The sequence below is a fragment of the Clupea harengus genome, chromosome 6 (genome assembly GCF_900700415.2).
Source record: "Clupea harengus chromosome 6, Ch_v2.0.2, whole genome shotgun sequence".
Taxonomy (NCBI): domain Eukaryota; kingdom Metazoa; phylum Chordata; class Actinopteri; order Clupeiformes; family Clupeidae; genus Clupea; species Clupea harengus.
Window position 1 is genome coordinate 17,126,122 of NC_045157.1, and position 16,671 is coordinate 17,142,792.

General features: G+C 43.2%; 1 protein-coding gene across 2 annotated transcripts; it reads left to right on the plus strand.

Moving 5' to 3' along the window:
* Positions 1–1,007: 1,007 nt before the first annotated feature.
* On the plus strand, positions 1,008–16,376 carry zdhhc1 (zinc finger DHHC-type containing 1). 2 transcript variants are annotated; one of them, XM_012826951.3, is made up of 11 exons: positions 1,009–2,400; positions 2,786–3,015; positions 4,523–4,698; positions 5,188–5,289; positions 6,306–6,430; positions 7,193–7,348; positions 8,583–8,704; positions 10,970–11,061; positions 13,380–13,488; positions 13,858–13,966; positions 14,958–16,376. In XM_012826951.3, the coding sequence occupies exons 2-11, from the start codon at positions 2,797–2,799 to the stop codon at positions 15,506–15,508; spliced, it is 1,761 nt and encodes a 586-aa protein (XP_012682405.1). In that variant the 5' UTR covers positions 1,009–2,400; positions 2,786–2,796; the 3' UTR covers positions 15,509–16,376. The 2 variants fall into 2 exon arrangements, with proteins under 2 accessions (XP_031425070.1, XP_012682405.1); XM_031569210.2 differs by lacking the exon at positions 7,193–7,348 and having other exon boundaries at positions 1,008–2,400.
* Positions 16,377–16,671: the final 295 nt, after the last annotated feature.

Consider the following 16,671-nt stretch of genomic DNA (forward strand, 5'->3'; position numbering starts at 1 on the left):
TCGCTATGATCAGTTAGGCCAGTTTCCATTTCTCTAATTGTGGATGCTTGGGTGGATAATGTCGCCTCAATCGATTGGACTTGAACGGATAGGTTCCAGGGAGCCATTTAGTAGAGTTGTAAATTCGCCAGTCATCGTTTTTCTAAGTTTGTCGAGTTCTTGAACCAACCTTTCAGTAGTGAGTGGTGAAGGGCTATCCGCCATGTTGCTAGCACAACTTTTAATACTGGGTGTAGAAGTTTGAGTTGACGTCTTGTTGATTTTTGCAGACCTGCCCGTCATTTCTGTCCTTTCTGAATGTCGAAATCACACGAGTCACTCGAAATTAGATAGTAGATAGGGTATTTTAGTAAAAAATATTCTGAAAGTTATCGGAGCACAGCCAACGCACGTCTTAACACTCCATTGCGTAACCGGAAGTCCCCATCTACACGCATTTCTGGCCTTCATGAAAGTTTTCTGGTCTGGGAATCGTACATTTTACTATACTTACTTTGCTTCTTAACAACATTTAGTTTAGTTTATGTTGTTAGTGTTATGAAGTGCCGCAGCAGGGTTAATAATAAGGGTTCAGGCTGAGGTTGCGAGGCGTTCACGTTGGGCAATTACATCATCAGGTTAGAAACTGTGCGGATTGGCGTTTACACGAACACGGATCCGCTAGCGGGTTTGAATCTACTCACTCTGGAGACCGGATTAAAAAGGTTGCGGATTCAGTGACCCAATCCGTCGTGTTCGTGTAAACGAGAGGCCGATCCAGAAACATCTCTTTCCGGATTCAGGCATTTAAGGTGTAAACGACCCCTGAGTCTTTTACTGTGTATTTTTATCTTTAACTTCCATGAACCTGACATCCATGGATAACAGACCATATGGGCAGTAGGATTAGTATCCGGATAACACCTAATACAATGTTCATCCACTTGAAACCTCTGTGACATAATATTTTGTCAACATTATATACAGTGTGGCTTGTGACAAAATAATGCAGTTTCTATAATAGGTAGCTCGCTCAGTTGTGTCCTCTAGCATCTCATCCAATTCAGAATTCAAGAATGGGAGTTCATACTGATTTCAAAATATGGTTGAATAATGAAGCCAGGCCACAATGCAGTTCAGTGTCAGCCATGTTGATAGGACCCAAATTAATCTATAGTGAATGGGGATAAACGGAATTTGATTTTTTTTTTTTTTTTTATGTTTAAAAAAAATAATTATCTACCCACCTGCAGTTGTATTTACTTTCTCGTCTATGGACAATATTTCAAACATTGCCATAATTTGAATTCGCACATTGTGAAACCAAGGACTGTTCAGCAAGAAGGTTTCCTTGGTTGTAGTATATTTTATTCATGGAGAATTCTGACATGCGCTCTCTGGCCGAGCTTACTAGGCTACTTGGATGTATGTGGGTCCCACTAACATGGTGCCTTTGGAAACTCAACATGAATCATCACCAGGATGCGCACTCTAGTCTAGTCCAATGAGCTCAGTGGTATCAACAATGTTTTGTGGCAACAGCTTGCCTACTAGGTGTGTGTTTGACAGGTTGTCACTGAATGAAGAAATCAATGGCGATGATAGAGAATATTAACCATTTTTTTCTGTGCGTAATGTAACGTTTGTGCCGTGCTATGCTAAGCTAGGATAATCGCATCCTCTTCGGGCTTTGTCAAGTAGCTTTACTAACATTAGCAGTGGCATTGATCTGGTAGGTTTTTGCCGTTGGTTACTGGCAAGCGTTAGCTTGGTTCAAACGTAAACACTAGCATTCATGGTTGTTAACGTTTGATCAGTCTGTAACATATTCTTAGTTATTTGGTAACACTGAGGCAAGGCAGCTGTTTTAGCAATCTATTTTCTCCATGGCAGATAATTAGCTTAACGTTGGCGGCTAACCTATCCAGTCTTCTAAACATTGTATCATGCAGTATGGTGACTGTGGTAAAGTCGAAGGAAACCCGTTTGTCAGTCGCTACGTGTGAACAGTTTACTCATCCAGTAATTCTTGATTAATTGGCATGCTACTGAAAGTAGCAATACCGTTAGCAAACTAAATGAATGTTGGTTGCGATGGCATGGCTATAAAAGTATTCGGAGTATGGATTCGCCACGGCAGCTCCGTTAATACTCTCCTTATGCCGAGACGTACAAAATCGTGGCCATTGTGGAGTTATAATGCGAGAATGGAGTCAGAGGTGGCTCAGTGAGACATGATAGGATTCCGTTTCGGAGAGCCACCCTGTTGGCCTAACAATAAGTTAGTCGTAACGCCGTGCAAGTTAGAATTCCTGGTTGTAACAGAAAGCAGTTTGCCATCATGACTAATTAGCGAGTTCATTGTCATCAGTGCCTTGAACATGGCTATTCTTCAGAAACGCTCCTAACCCTTGCCGAAAGGTAAGCTTCATTTATTTAATTCAAAGGGTAACGTTAGTGTGCACAAGAAACATGAGATTATCGAACGTCTTATTTTGATATGTATATCTATTGTAATTATGTAAACGATAACATGACAGTTAACCTAGCTATTATTACGGCAGACTGAGTTTGCATGTGATATTTGTTTGTAATGGGTAAGCAATGCAGCAGTGAGTCATGAAACGCAGTCGGTCATTCATTTTTATTTCCACACCCAATTGAAATGGGTCGCACACACCTGTTCTAGACGTAAGCGATATAACCGGTCGACAGTAGGGTTAGTAATAGCCCAACTGAAGTGAGTAACTGAATCAACTGTTTTGTGTGTAATTCATTTTGTTTTCACGTCTTCGATATGAAATAGTGTCCATATTCATGGACGTCTGCAGCAAGAATCCTAACCGGACAGCTCCAGTAACTGAAGGAGGACACAGGCAAGCAGACATACCACTTTGCTCCCGCACGAACGGATGGAGCTGGCCACCCCACCCTTTCCAGCTTCTGGCCTGGCTCCTTTACCTGTACTTCGCAGTTACAGGATTTGGGGTGTTTGTCCCTCTTCTACCCCCTCATTGGATTCCAGCTGGCTACATTGTATCCTTTACAGTGCTTTACAAACAGTTCTGATGTGGTTAATATGAACTTTCTCCTTTTCTCTATAATTACTATGGAGCCACTTGTGTGACATGGTGAACATTTTTATGAGCATTTTTTGCAGTTCTTCGAAATACCTTTGCACAGGGTAGGAAATGTACATATTTTTTGGGGGGGAATTTTTGCCCCCACTTACTGAAATCCAGGGGCATTTAACAAAAAATTGGGGGCACTTTTAGAAACTTGTGAAATAACATTTAACCTTGGTTCAAAATAATAAACACTTATTTAGGCTTACAGTATATGAGCAATTGTCATCAAATGGCAATAATAAGACTATTAGGCAGTAGTCTACAAATTCAAAGTGTTTTCTTAGATTTGTTTTTAACAAAAACCAAACAGAAAACATAAATCAGACAATCATATTCAATTTGATTCTTATTTCTTTGTGGTTATTTATTGTTATTATTAACAATCGTTTTTTCTTTATTTTTTATAATAATAACTTTTTTTGTCTTACCTTTAATCATGTTGTACCTACCATAGTAGGCCTACAGGAAATACAGATAGGACTGGTTAGCTAGCTTGCAAGCAAGCCTTTGTACCTAACGCACTATCAGAGCTAGCTAACGTTAGCTAACTATCAATAAACTAGCTAAACCGAACTAAATCAAAATTATTATTACTAGTTATCATTCACCGTAGGCGATGGTGTGTTGCTTGGCGTCTGGTGACGAAAGGCCATGTATTTCTGTATGTTTTCGCTCCCCTTAATGAAGTCAGCAGAATAATTCGCCTGTGCTGGATTGACAACGACTTTGGCAACTCGTTGTCCACAAGTCCGACATGCCTTCAAAAAAATGTGGGTCTTTTTTTCGCCGTAGTCATCCTCCACCCCAAGCCAATCTAGCTTCCAGTTTTTGACGGTCGCTGGGTGTGTGAATTTTATCTTTTAGAACCTGAAATGGTGACAGAGACTGTGTTTGCTCATCCTCATTTCTCCTCACTCTCGCAGTCACAGGTCTGATTAAGAAGCGCTCCAAATATTTTTTTTGTTGGAACGTTCGGTTCTTCGCGCACACGCAACAATCAGTCAAGGCGAAAATGTTTTTGACAAGTTAATTAAATTATTATTACAGAAAATTATGGGGGCATTTTTTGCCCCTCTCCTAGTCATATCAGGGGCAAAATTATATTTCTTAGGGGCAGTTTTGCCCTTTGCCCTCGTGTATTTCCGACGCTGCCTTTGCATCACTTCGCAATATTTCTGAGTTCCCTCAGAAGACTTGTGTCTCAAGGTAACTCAAAAGTACTGATGTGAAGCCAAAACTATTGCGAGAGAACACAAACGCAACCTTTAAAAATCACCACCATGACCCTTGGGGGTACACCGTAGATTACAGATAATGTTCAATGCATTTTTTTTGCTTCTTAGCTAAGTCTGAGTTACTTGAGAGTGCAACTAAGTGGAAACTGCGTTTTGTATCTTCCTTAATACAGAATACAGTGCACTGGCATTACATTTGTCTGTCATTTGTTTGTCCACCTTACTGCGGTTTCCATCGACCCTGCTGACTATAATGTCCGGGCTAAGAGCTACAAGGGTCCAGTGCCGTTGTTCGATCGGACGAAGCATGCTCATGTCATTGAGAACTGCCACTGCTACCTCTGTGAGGTGGACGTGTAAGGATCAGACCTCTCTCCTACCACGCTCTCCTGCAGAATAGTTTTTTTTTTTTTTTTTAAATGCAGATGTTGTCAGGCATATATACCAAAGTGTCACAAGCAGTTGGACTTGGTGGAGATGCCTTCCAGGAGTATAATCACTGCACATAGTTAGTTACCCTATTATTTTGTATGCTCATAGTAAATAGATGTGACGGTAGTACACCTCACTCCTGACACTGTAAGACACGTGCTAGTGACAGACGCTAGCACTCATTAGCTTTGGTCTCCCGCACGCTGCCTCCCATGTCCGAGATTGCGAGTACTAGTCCGGTTCAGGACTGTGCTTGTCAACACTACCCAGGTTACATAGACATGGTACTGATGACAGGAAGCAAACTACCGTAAAGAGTATGCATGCCAGTCCTCTTTTGTGTGGTCTGAACTGTTATATTGTATTCTGTTAACTTACACATTTCTTATGAATTCCTGCTTCTGTGTTTCCAGGGGGCCAAAATCAAAACACTGCAGTGCCTGTAACAAATGTGTGGCAAGCTTTGACCACCATTGCAGGTGGTTGAACAACTGTGTGGGAAGTCGGAATTACTGGTGAGTCCACATGAAAACATCTCTGTCAAATATTCATATCATTTTAGTAAACTGCCAACTCCTACCTGTTAAATATATATACATTTGGCTTTACTAACCCAGGTGTCATACCATAGCTAAACTACAATTTTTTTTTTTACAAATAGATACCTTTTGAATTGTATCAACCTGTCAAGCCATTAATGGTAGCTGGTAAATACTTGTGCAAGTGATTGTACTTTATCCCCAAGGTTACTTTCTCTGTGAATATGGGATAGTAACTATCAGTTAGGAAGTAGGTCAGGCACATGTTTTTCTCCCATAATGCCTTTCATACTCTGAGTCATCTGATTAGCCCTAGTCAAGAGAAATCCACAAGGACCTGAATTATTTTTAAACTATGTCATCGCCATGAAAACCTGAAAACTGTGTCTCCAACAGAAGTGCTTATTTAGCCATTCCTGAGGGAGATGGTATTTCAGATGCTATCTTTTTCTTTTTTTTACTCAAAGTAATGTTTACAGCGGGTGGTCTGCCTTAGAGATTTGTGTAAAACGCATCTTGCTGTATTAATTCTCCATCCATCACAAGGTTAATTAGAATGTCGGCCACTTACTTTGGACAGGAATTTTGGGAACAGGCCATACAGTAGTTGCCATACCAGGGTCTTTTAGCTCCATCTCAAGCCTGCCTCCCTGTGCACCGAGCCCAGATGAGGCTTTCTGTTGGAGTCCCATGGTGCACTGGTAATGACAGGCTAATGTCTGCTGCCACAGCAGAGACAACAGAGGAGAACTTGTTGTTTTCAAGCAATTTCATGCACACGTGCATCACTGTTCCCCAGGGTAATGTTGTCCCTGAAGACTACAGAGTCTTAGGCCTGAGTGGGATTAATTAGGCCTGAAGTCAAAACATGGATCTGGTGCTGATTTTTTCTGGCACTTTCTGTTTTATTTCTTCTGTTTTACATAATTTCAATACGCTGCAATTTATAATTACATATGATTTCCCTTACATTTTGTCTCTTCTTATTACAGGCTGTTCCTGACCAGTGTAATCTCTGCTCTCATTGGTATAATTCTGGTGGTGATTATTGCCAGTTATGTGTTCATCGAGTTTTTTTTGGATCCCTCAAAACTGCGCTCAGACAAACACTTCCAAGGTCAGTGTGTTTGTTAATCATGTAATGCAGCTCCATCTGTTTCCTCACACTTTTTCATCAGGTCAAGCTTCTTGTATGGAGCTGCCTTGCACGACATTGCATTTTCATTTAAGGTTCCTAAGTCTTAGTGACCTTCAGTTCGGTGTCATGCTGTCAAAGTAATGCATATACTGCATTTGTCAGTAATTGTAGTTTTGCGTTTTTCCTGTCACGATTCCCGAAGTATGTACAATGAGCACAATGCATAGCAGTAAGTAGGTCAAGCACGTGTGTTTCCTATAATACCCAAGATATTACAAATCTTTTCTTCTTCTGACTTGGGAAAAGTACATGTGATCTACACAAGGAAACCAGACAATTATTATCTATTTTTTTGTTGACAGTTTTTTGGTCTCAGACTTGACAGCTGAAATAAGATTTGGCGAGGCTTGAAACAAGCTAGTTGCATAGTGGTGTATAGTGTCATCATGTTGCCACTTCATAGAATTTGGACAAATTCTTCCCTGGCGATTATATCGGTTCTTTTGATAAAATTGGAATTTTACAACGAAGACTTGAAACGAGGTTGGGGCAGTGCTGTATAGTTGATGTAGTGGTGTATACTGCCATGTTCCATAGGTGTTTTTGATGTGTTTTGTTGGCAGCCATGTTTATAACTTTTACCTATACACCATGGGTTTCTGGCTCATGACCACCCCCTTCCTCACGACTACCTATCCTCCATGCTGACCCTGTCCCTCCCTGTCTTCCTCTAACTCCCAGTGAAGAATGAGTCGGTGGTGTGGTTTGTGTTCTTGCCTGTGGCCCCCGTGTCCACCTCTGGCCCTGCCATCCCTGCCCTGGCCGGCATCACCGTCGCCTTCGGGTTGCTCTCGGCCCTGCTGCTGGGACACCTGCTTTGCTTCCACATCTACCTCAGTGAGTCTTCCCCCTCCTCCACCTCCCTCCCTTGTGTTCACACCAGCATTGTGACAACTGCTCATTACTAACCGTTGCTAATTGCTTGTCATTACAGTAGAGTAACAGAATTGTCTCTTAAGCTGGCTTTGGAGAATGAAAGTCCACCTCATCTTAGAAATCTGTTCTTTCATTTAAGTGGCAACATTAAAGTTTATTTATTTTGCTCATCTTACTATTAACTAACATTTTGAGGCTGCACAGAAGATTGACATGCCTGAAGAAGTTCAACAAAACTCTGTGAGATAGCAGTTCAGGGTGGGGGCCATTTCAAAATGTAAAGTGGAATCATAGCTGTTGGCTTACATTCCGTGACTGTCATCAGCTTTGTATGTGTGTTTGTGTAACATTTTCATTCTCATTGGTGACTTCGTAAGGACAGGAAATCCAAGAGGCGTAGTCAGGAGAGCTCTGTGTTTCTGTCCAGCTATGTTCCTCGTCCTGTTGCTATGGCCACGAGAGGACTGAAACAGGAATGCCTCATTTCCCCAGGCCATATTCTCCCAAATGTCAGCTTTCAATGAAAATAGGCAGCTCTTTCTCTAAGGACACTTTTTTTATATCTTACTTGACTCACGGTTATTGGAATAATTATATTACCACACGTTTAAAAACATTTAAGCTGTTTTAGAGCTCAAGTTCATCATATATTATTAATGAAGTATTTTCTTTTCTTTTAACTCTCTGGTAATCTTTGTCAAAAAAGACCAGGAGATAGATAGTGTTGAATGCATACCATACGCACAAAGTCTTCTGATCATACTGACTGACTGAGTGTCTGTCTAAAATAGAATGTGTTTCCAGTAGGGACATCGGGTCATTATTCTTCACGGGCCCTCGTTAGAGCCAGAGTGTGAATTTATTCTTCTGTGACATATGTGGCCATGTGATTAAGACCGGAGACTGTTTGTTTCATGTCTCAATGTTGCCGTCACATTTTGTGTGTTGCCATGAGAACAGAGAGAGCACTGTTGGCAGTGTTGAATGGAGGTTGCAGTGACATTCAAAGCCACTAGGGGACAGAAGAACTACTGGTCTGTGTCACAACAACTTGTTAAACCATTCACAGTGCAGTAACTGATGGCTATCAAAACCAGAGACTCAAATGTCAGACAAATGTCAGATGTATTTGAAAAGTGAATGGATGAAGCTCACTTCCTGCTTTTCATCCTGAACCCCCCCTCCCCCTCACTAGTGTGGAATAGACTCAGCACATATGAATACATTGTGCGTCAGCGGCATCGTCAGGAGACTAGAGACTCAAACAAAGGCTGCTCTGTCAATGAGCCAGGGCCTCCACAGATGAACCTAATGAAGGTACTGTATTTTAACTTACTTGTAAAATGAACTTATAACATGACATTCATTAATTCCAGTGTTGAAATGCATAGTCATTGATGTACTGTGATGCTTTGAAGTGGCTATCACTGTAAGACTTTGTCATTATATTTTCTGTCCACCCATGTTTAGTGCTTCAACAGTATTGGGGGTGTCTGTGTGTGTGGGGCAACGGGTTAACCCTGAAGACTAGTTGCTAATTTGGCCCATGACTCGGCGGGGTGCTGCACAATTTGGTCCATGACTCGGCGGGGTGCTGCACATAGACACCAAAGTGCCTAAGCTGCCATGGCAACCCACCATGGTGATGAGGCAGAGCAGTAACACCGATGCGAGCGCTGCTCCTCCCCGATTGATTAGCACCACCCCCCCAGTTGTCTCCCCACGGAGCTTCCGAAAGAACACTAGAGGGGGGGCGTCCGAGTGTGGGAGTGTGGCGAGCATGGGAAAGTCTGTCAGTATAGAGCATGAGGTCACTTCCACTCTAAGATGAGAGTCCATTCCAAAGACAATGTCTCCATGCTGGTGCATTCCAAGTGTTCCGACAGTCAGCACCAACAATGTGTGGACATTCTGTCCGGGTGGAACACTTATGAACACTGTTCATAACATGAACTAATGTACACTGTTAAAGTGGATGGATTGGGCAAAATTTCAAACCTAATCGACAAGATTGTTAAAGGACTGCCCAGACACCAGCCTTGGCTTGTATGGGCCAATAGATTTGTATGAAATACCAGAAGGCAGTGCTGTCTTTTTGCATGTCACAGCAGTTATATAATGCAGCCCATGCCTCTCTGCACTTCCCCATTTTGACAGGTCTCTGAGAAAACGGACGACCAGTTGTGTGTGTCTGCATGTGTGTGTGTCTGCGTGTGCATGTGTGTTTGTGTGTGTGAAGCTCAGCATTCTCTCCTCCTGCCTGTGTTTGTTAGGAGTAGCAGTGAAGCGCTGGCTGTTTGTGTGTGCATGACCTCACAGCGCCTCAGCGCTGGTTGTTGTTCTTGGCTGACAGTGGGCAGGCCTGCCTACCGTGTGGGGCAGGGCCACTCATGTCACCCTCCCTGGAGTCAGTCCAGACGCAACGCAAGGAGTGCCTCTACTGCCTCACTTTTGTTCCTACACATATATGCATTACTTCAACAAAGTACAGGCTTAACAAAGTAATGCCAGAGACACACACACACTAGCCTGCCGCCTCCTTGCCCTATGGTCCTGGGCTGCTTTCCTGCTCTCTGTGGCATGCAAGGGTAGTCATGGTAACTCTGTGTTGAGCTTGGCACGGGCCGCTCGTGACAGAATGCCATTCCGGCTGGTGGACCCACCTGTGTTTGGGAAAGGGCCTGCAGAGGCAGTCAGACGGCATGCTGCTCGAGACCGGCAGCCATTTTAAAAGAGCACCTCTGGTCCTGCGGGAGCATTGCAGAAACCCCTGCATTAACACAAACCACACTCATGGCCTTATTAGCCAGGCTTAGCACATACAGTTCAGCATCTGGAACAACTCCACCGCTGACGGAATCAATAAAAATGGCAGCAGACATTAAAATCAGTCTGGAAAGTGTCACAGACCTTGTTATTAATACCATTATGAATTATGCCGGGCATTAGTCAATGCAGGGTGCAGTTATATAAAGTTGTTTTTACCTCAGTGTAAGAGCTTTTTCCTAATGCACTATACGCCATAATGTGCACAGTCAGGTACACATTTCATTTTGCTATTTGGCTCTTTAATGGATGCTGAAATGGGCAGATTGTTTTTTATTAGGCTGATGGCTTAATAAATAACCTGCCGTGCAGAGGGGTCATCAGTTGTGAATGGAACATAATGCGGGTCTAATGGGCTTTCATAATCATGTTGTTTCACATTGGGACAATTTATAAGTTGCAACCCCCCAACCCCTTGGGGAAATGACATCTGTGAAAAACACTGGGTTTGATTTAACTAGCACTAAATGCCTCCCTTTTTCACCATCTCTGTTCTACTAGGAGGAGCTCATAAAGTATTTGTACTACCAGTGTGTCTTTACCTGCAGAATATTAAACTCCAAACACAATACTTACAAAGAACGACACAATGTTGTACAAAAACTAGTGTGAAAAGCTTCTAATCAATAATAAGACGTCTTCTCATAGTTGTCTTTGGGTAGAGGTGGAGTTGGTTATAACATATATATATATATATATACATGCATGCTACAACATATAGCCTATTATCTGCGTTCTTTCCTGTTGGTCTGACAGGATGTGAGTTACTCTGGGACGCTTGGCTACACAAACCCTGAGATGGATGTGGAGGACCCTGCCACTATGTCATCTCGAGAAGGAGCAGCAGAGTAAGAACCCCTTTCACACCAGTCATGAGCATTAAGACACAGTATGATGTTGAATAGCCTCAAACGCTAAAGAATGAGATGAGATTCCTCTCACACTAAAGGTTCTACTAGCAACACAAAGTCGGTATACATATAATGCGATGGTGCATATGGCTCCATTGATCTGTGGCAGTATTTCCTTACTTTGGTAAAGGTATGAACTCTACCCGTCCTTCACGCGTCAAGTCATAACGGGGAAGCCAGTGGGGTCAGAGGGACATTGTTATCACGTACTACCTGAACGTGTACATTTTCTCCATGTCCATCTGCTCTTTAGTCTGCCTGTTGCTTTAACTGACCTCTGAAACCAGCACAAGTAGTAAGCCTAACCATATCCCCCCCGTACCTCTTTAAGGGGGAGGCAGTTAATGACTTTAAGACAAGGCCCATTTTTATAAGCTCTTAAAATGTAACAAATATATACAGTATATTGTTTTATTTTACATGAATTGGGCAATTACGGTATTGGGGTCTTTGCGACGGGTTATATGAAACACCCCAAGCACTGGTAGTAAGTGAGGGAGAAAAATGAAAGGCGTTTTATTTGGCCGTTAAAAGCGCAGCGCTGAAACACCAGCCATACTCGATGGAAAGTGACTGTGCATCATTGGGGCTGCGTAGTGCCAGCCAGTGTGTTTTGCCAGTGTTGTCAGTTCTTATGAGTAGTTTTTTTGTTTTCCTTCCCTTTTTGTGGAGGAAACCCCCTGAAATTTATGGCTTGTGGATTCTTATTTACAATCCAGGCTTTACAGGAGAGGTTTACAAGTCAAACATCACTCTAGAACAATGTATATTTAGCGATCGGTGGTTGAAAGGAGGTTCTACACCTCTGAAGTGTGCCAGCTTAATTTAAGCTCGTAATTTGGAGTTGATATTCAGTTCAGTGGCCATTCACCGAGTCCTGTTTGTACATGTTTCAAGGGGCATAATAAACCACAATCGGCATTAACTGTAATTTCACAACGTCAGTGACAAAATAAGCTTGTTCACTGTTGTCATGGTGACCGTTTTCTTGGCAAAAACAAAATGTGCAAGACAAAATTCTTTTCCCATGACTTTAATGCCATTGAGAAGGAAGGAAAGCACTGTCTGCGGTCATTTTTGACCTCTGAGTGAAAGTTTCTCTGAAAGGTCACATGCACACAATATGTTTAGTCCTATTTTCTTCAATGACCAATATTTGCAGACGTTTGACTTTGGTTTACCTTGTATATGCATTTATGACACACGTGGAGTTTACCGGGATGCATGCACACAATGCCACTCTCCCTCACACATATTCCATTGGAACCAGATATCCGTTGCATAAAATCAGACGTCATTAATCTTCCAATTCCGATCCAGTACCATTTGAGCTCCATGTAACAACAGCCAGACACCCCACACACATTACTAATGAGAAACTGGGGTAGTAAATCATCAGTGATGTGCTCCCACATGAGGTGGGGATTAACCTTTGAGAAAACAAGTCTGGAAAACAACTGTGATCTGCTTGCAAGGAAAGGCCAGTGATTTTTATACACAGTAAATTATAAATTATCTGTGGCTTGTTTAGAAAACAAACATATGCCCATGAACATTGTATATTGTAATAAACTGGTTTGACTGACAACTCTGGCTGACCTCTCTACTAAAATGATAATGCAGACATTTCAGGACAAAATGTTATTGTGTAATTGTCCATAAATCATCAATTAATGTATTTGTAATATATGATGCTTGACGTAGTGCGCACATGATGCTATTGGTTAATGCCAGTTAATTTCTTATTGCCAGTGTTTGCTCACTTAGCCACAAGGTTAGAGTTTACCGTGAGCTGCTCACAGAGCTTCGGCAGGTTTAGGAAATACTAGTGTGGAAACAGTGGTGGTGATTTGTTGTAAGTTAGTTTTCTTAAGTACTCTGCCTTCTGTTGCATGGAAAGTGAATCACACAATTGTAGCCGGTTTACCAGAGGAGAACGGTCACAACACTGCGGTATAAATAGTGGCTTAGTGTTGACGTAAAAAGACCAGGCTCATCAGCTGTTGGGATTGGTGTGGAGTTTTTACTTCAGAAAAACCTCCATTATGAACTGAAGAGTACAGCGTTCTCAACACCAGTTCAAATGCTACTGGAAAAATTACAGAATCGTCTTTGTTCATTTGGTAACCCCCAAGGGAAATTGTAGATTCGTGAAAATGCAGACAGGAATGGCGTAATTGAAAGGCTCTGCTTTGAAGTGTAACATAAAAGCTCAAATCCTTTAATTCATCTCGATCCTCTCACTCTGGTCTAAGGTACTATGGCAACGGGCGGGTGAGAAGTTCAACCAGTCGGATGGTGGATATTGAGTCCCTCCCCACTGACGCAATAGAGCACAAGCAGCCGCCACGCCCCCACAAACAGGTATGCTATACATTTAGTCACAGTCTCTTTCTCATAACCCACATCAGCCTCAATGGTACCAGTTCCTCTTCACAAACAGGTATGATATACATCTAGTCACAGTCTCTTTCCCATAACCCTCGTCAGCCACAAATATACCAGTTCCTCTCCACACATCAAAGTGCAAGATAAAGGCCACACCAGCCAGTCATTTTACCCCAAAGGCCAAAACACCCGTTCTTCTGACATTTATCTTGGCTTATGTACTTTTAAACAGTGAAGGTAATGCCCCTGAGGTTTTGATGTTAAGATTGTGGAAGCTCTGAAACATGATGGCCTTTTTTTAACGAGGCCCCGTTGACTCCCTGATCCCATCACTGTGTCACGCAGAAAAAAAAGAAGAAGGTGCGCAAAATCCCGGGCGAGGTGATCAACGACCGGTCTTCGGAGAACGGCAGCAGCTCTGTTCGAGCCCTGCCACACACCTCTGCAGATCATGGTAAGGCTGCGCCCCTCCTCATCAGTGCTATACATGCCAAGGTTGGCAACCAAAATGCCGTCTTTCATTACGAGTGGCTTTGTCTATATGCCATACCTAATAATTCTGTTGGTAGAAACTGCAACAAGAATATGGTCATAGAAATGGTAATGTTAAAACCTATATGTAAATGTATGTACAATAACTAGGTTCTCACATTTACTCTCTTATCTTAAACAACTCGCAGTACAAACTACATCTGATCAGTATTTGTGCTCTCTGGGAAAATAACCTCTGATTCAAGGCTAGCACTTAGCTCCACCAGCATAGCTACAGAAACATGTGCTCACAATAACCGTTTAGGTAACCTAGGCTATGAGTGGCAGGCAGTCAGTCTGGTGTCTGTGTGCTTAGAATACTGTGTTGCTTTGTTTCCTTGTCACTATGGCATTTCTTTGTCATTGTTCAGTTCAGAGTGTGCTGCGATAAGTCCCCAGAATGCAGCTGACGCCTTCAGATAAAGTGCACTTGCCTATGTTTTGCTGTATTTATGCTCTTGTACCTCTGTGCCCTTTAGCACTTCACATAGCTTAACACTAGTGTGCAGTTATTCTCTTGAAGGCCACCTGCTCTATTAGTAGTATGTGATTTTAGAGTTTTTGGTATCTGTAGAGAGAGGTTCTGACTGTAGCCTAAGTTCCTTTTCGTGCTGTGTCATTATCTAGTGTGATTTATTGGTCATTGGACTACTATGTGACTAGACAAGCTCCACTTCTATGGTACACTGTTGGAGTGTTTTGTTTGCATAACAGAGTAACTGTTTGCATTCATAATCTACTTGAGGAATTGTGTACCTTTTCTGTGTCCTAGTGATGTGTCTTGGTGGTCACGTGTTTCAGTTTGTGTTCGTGTGAGTGTGTATATGTTTGTACAGTGTAGTCACCTGTGCCCTGTCCTCTATGCTCCTCTCCTCTCCTCCTTTGCTGCCCTTCTCTTTCCTCTACCCCTGTAGAGTCCTCAGTAGCTGCAGCCACAGTGGTAGCCTCCATGAGCCAGCGCCTCCCCTTCCCAGCATTCCCCCTGCGGGGGTCGCTGCCCCCTTTGGCCCCTGTGCAGGCAGCAGGCCCCCCTGCTGAGTATCACTCTGACTCTGCAGAGTCCCTGGAGGAAATCCCTGTGGCTCTGGCGCGACTCGGTAGCGCCGCCCTGGCTTCCACCTCCAGCACTACAGCTGCTGCCAACGCCCCACCTGCGCCCTCCCAGCATGCCTTGCTTTCCTCCACCTCCGCCTCCACCGCTCAGACCACGCCCTCCCCCCAGCCCAGGACCAAGCGAAAGGCATCATCGTCTCGCAAGCTAGCGGAGCAGCGGTTCGAGATGGCCCCACAGCCGCCCTTTGTGTTTGTGAGCAGAAGCAGCGGAGAGCCCACTCCCAGGCCCCGGCACGCCCCCAAGGCAGAGGAGGGCGGTAGCGGTACGGGGGGCAAGCGCAAGCAGACCAGCAAGAGGAGCCTGGACGAGCCCCGAGCCCAGAGCTCCAGAGCAGGAACCCTTGTGGCATAGCAGAGACTCGCCCCAGAGCGAGTGAACGGGGGGGCAGAGAGACTAAACCCCAGGTCCTGCTCTGGGAACGTCTGGGAAAGACAAGGGCAGCTACCCTTGATAGAGTTAGAGAGGACAAAGCCAACAGTCCCAGCTAGAGCACTTAGTTCTGACGCTCAGACAGCAGCTATGCAAACACTACAGAGCAGAAGGATGCAGTGTCGCTGAGTGAGTTGGGTGTTTCCAGCTGACCCTCTCCCTCAGTACCACAACATTTCATTCAAATTAACCACTACAATCAGTACGTCGTCACGCAGATATCCATAGGTACTTATAGCTATTCACTCTATACATTTCACTACTACTATTCTGTAGCATTGCACAAGTATGGTTTTCCCAGTGACAATATTACCCTGCTTTTTGGAAAATATATTTATTCATGTTCAATGTTGAATGCCAAAGGTTATATACTGCACAATCTTTTGTTTGTTTGTTTTATTTGTTTGTTTGTTTGTTTGTTTTAAAATGGTACATTTCCTCTCTGTACACTACCATGCTACCTTAAATCATATTTTTTCAACCAGTGTTTTTCATATCTGCATTTGTAAGCTTTTGTGTGTGTCATTAGTGAAGTGCATTAGGTGGATATCACCTGGCCGTTTGTCAGCTTATGTTAGTTTCTCATCCAGGACAGGAATCAGTCAAGAGCACTCCAAGCACTGACTGGAGTGTTCATTTCTAAAATTCATCTCTGGGGTGAAAAAAATAATCTGTTGATATAAATCCATCCGTTTCTATCTTGACACCTCCACTTTTGAACCTCATAACAATTTTTTTACTCTTCACAAAACCCAACAATAAAAAAAACATAACCTGGTGTAGCATTGCACACTTAGTGTTCTGTTTGTTTTTTTCTTCTTTTTTCTCTTCTTCCCCTTGCTTTTAAGTGCTGGATTTGTGAGTCACGCCCATCCTTTTTCACAGGTGATCACCTCTCATGAATCAACATTCCACAAAACTCACACGTTCTCGCCGAGGCCAAAGCAAGCAGAGCCGCCGCGCTTGCACCCCTCTCTCCCCACGAGCGCTGGCCTCGCTCTGCCGTCTCAATGGCAACGGTGCTCGCACCCAAAATACCTCCAAAGCCAGACAGGGAGCATTAGGGACTTCTCAACAAACGAGGT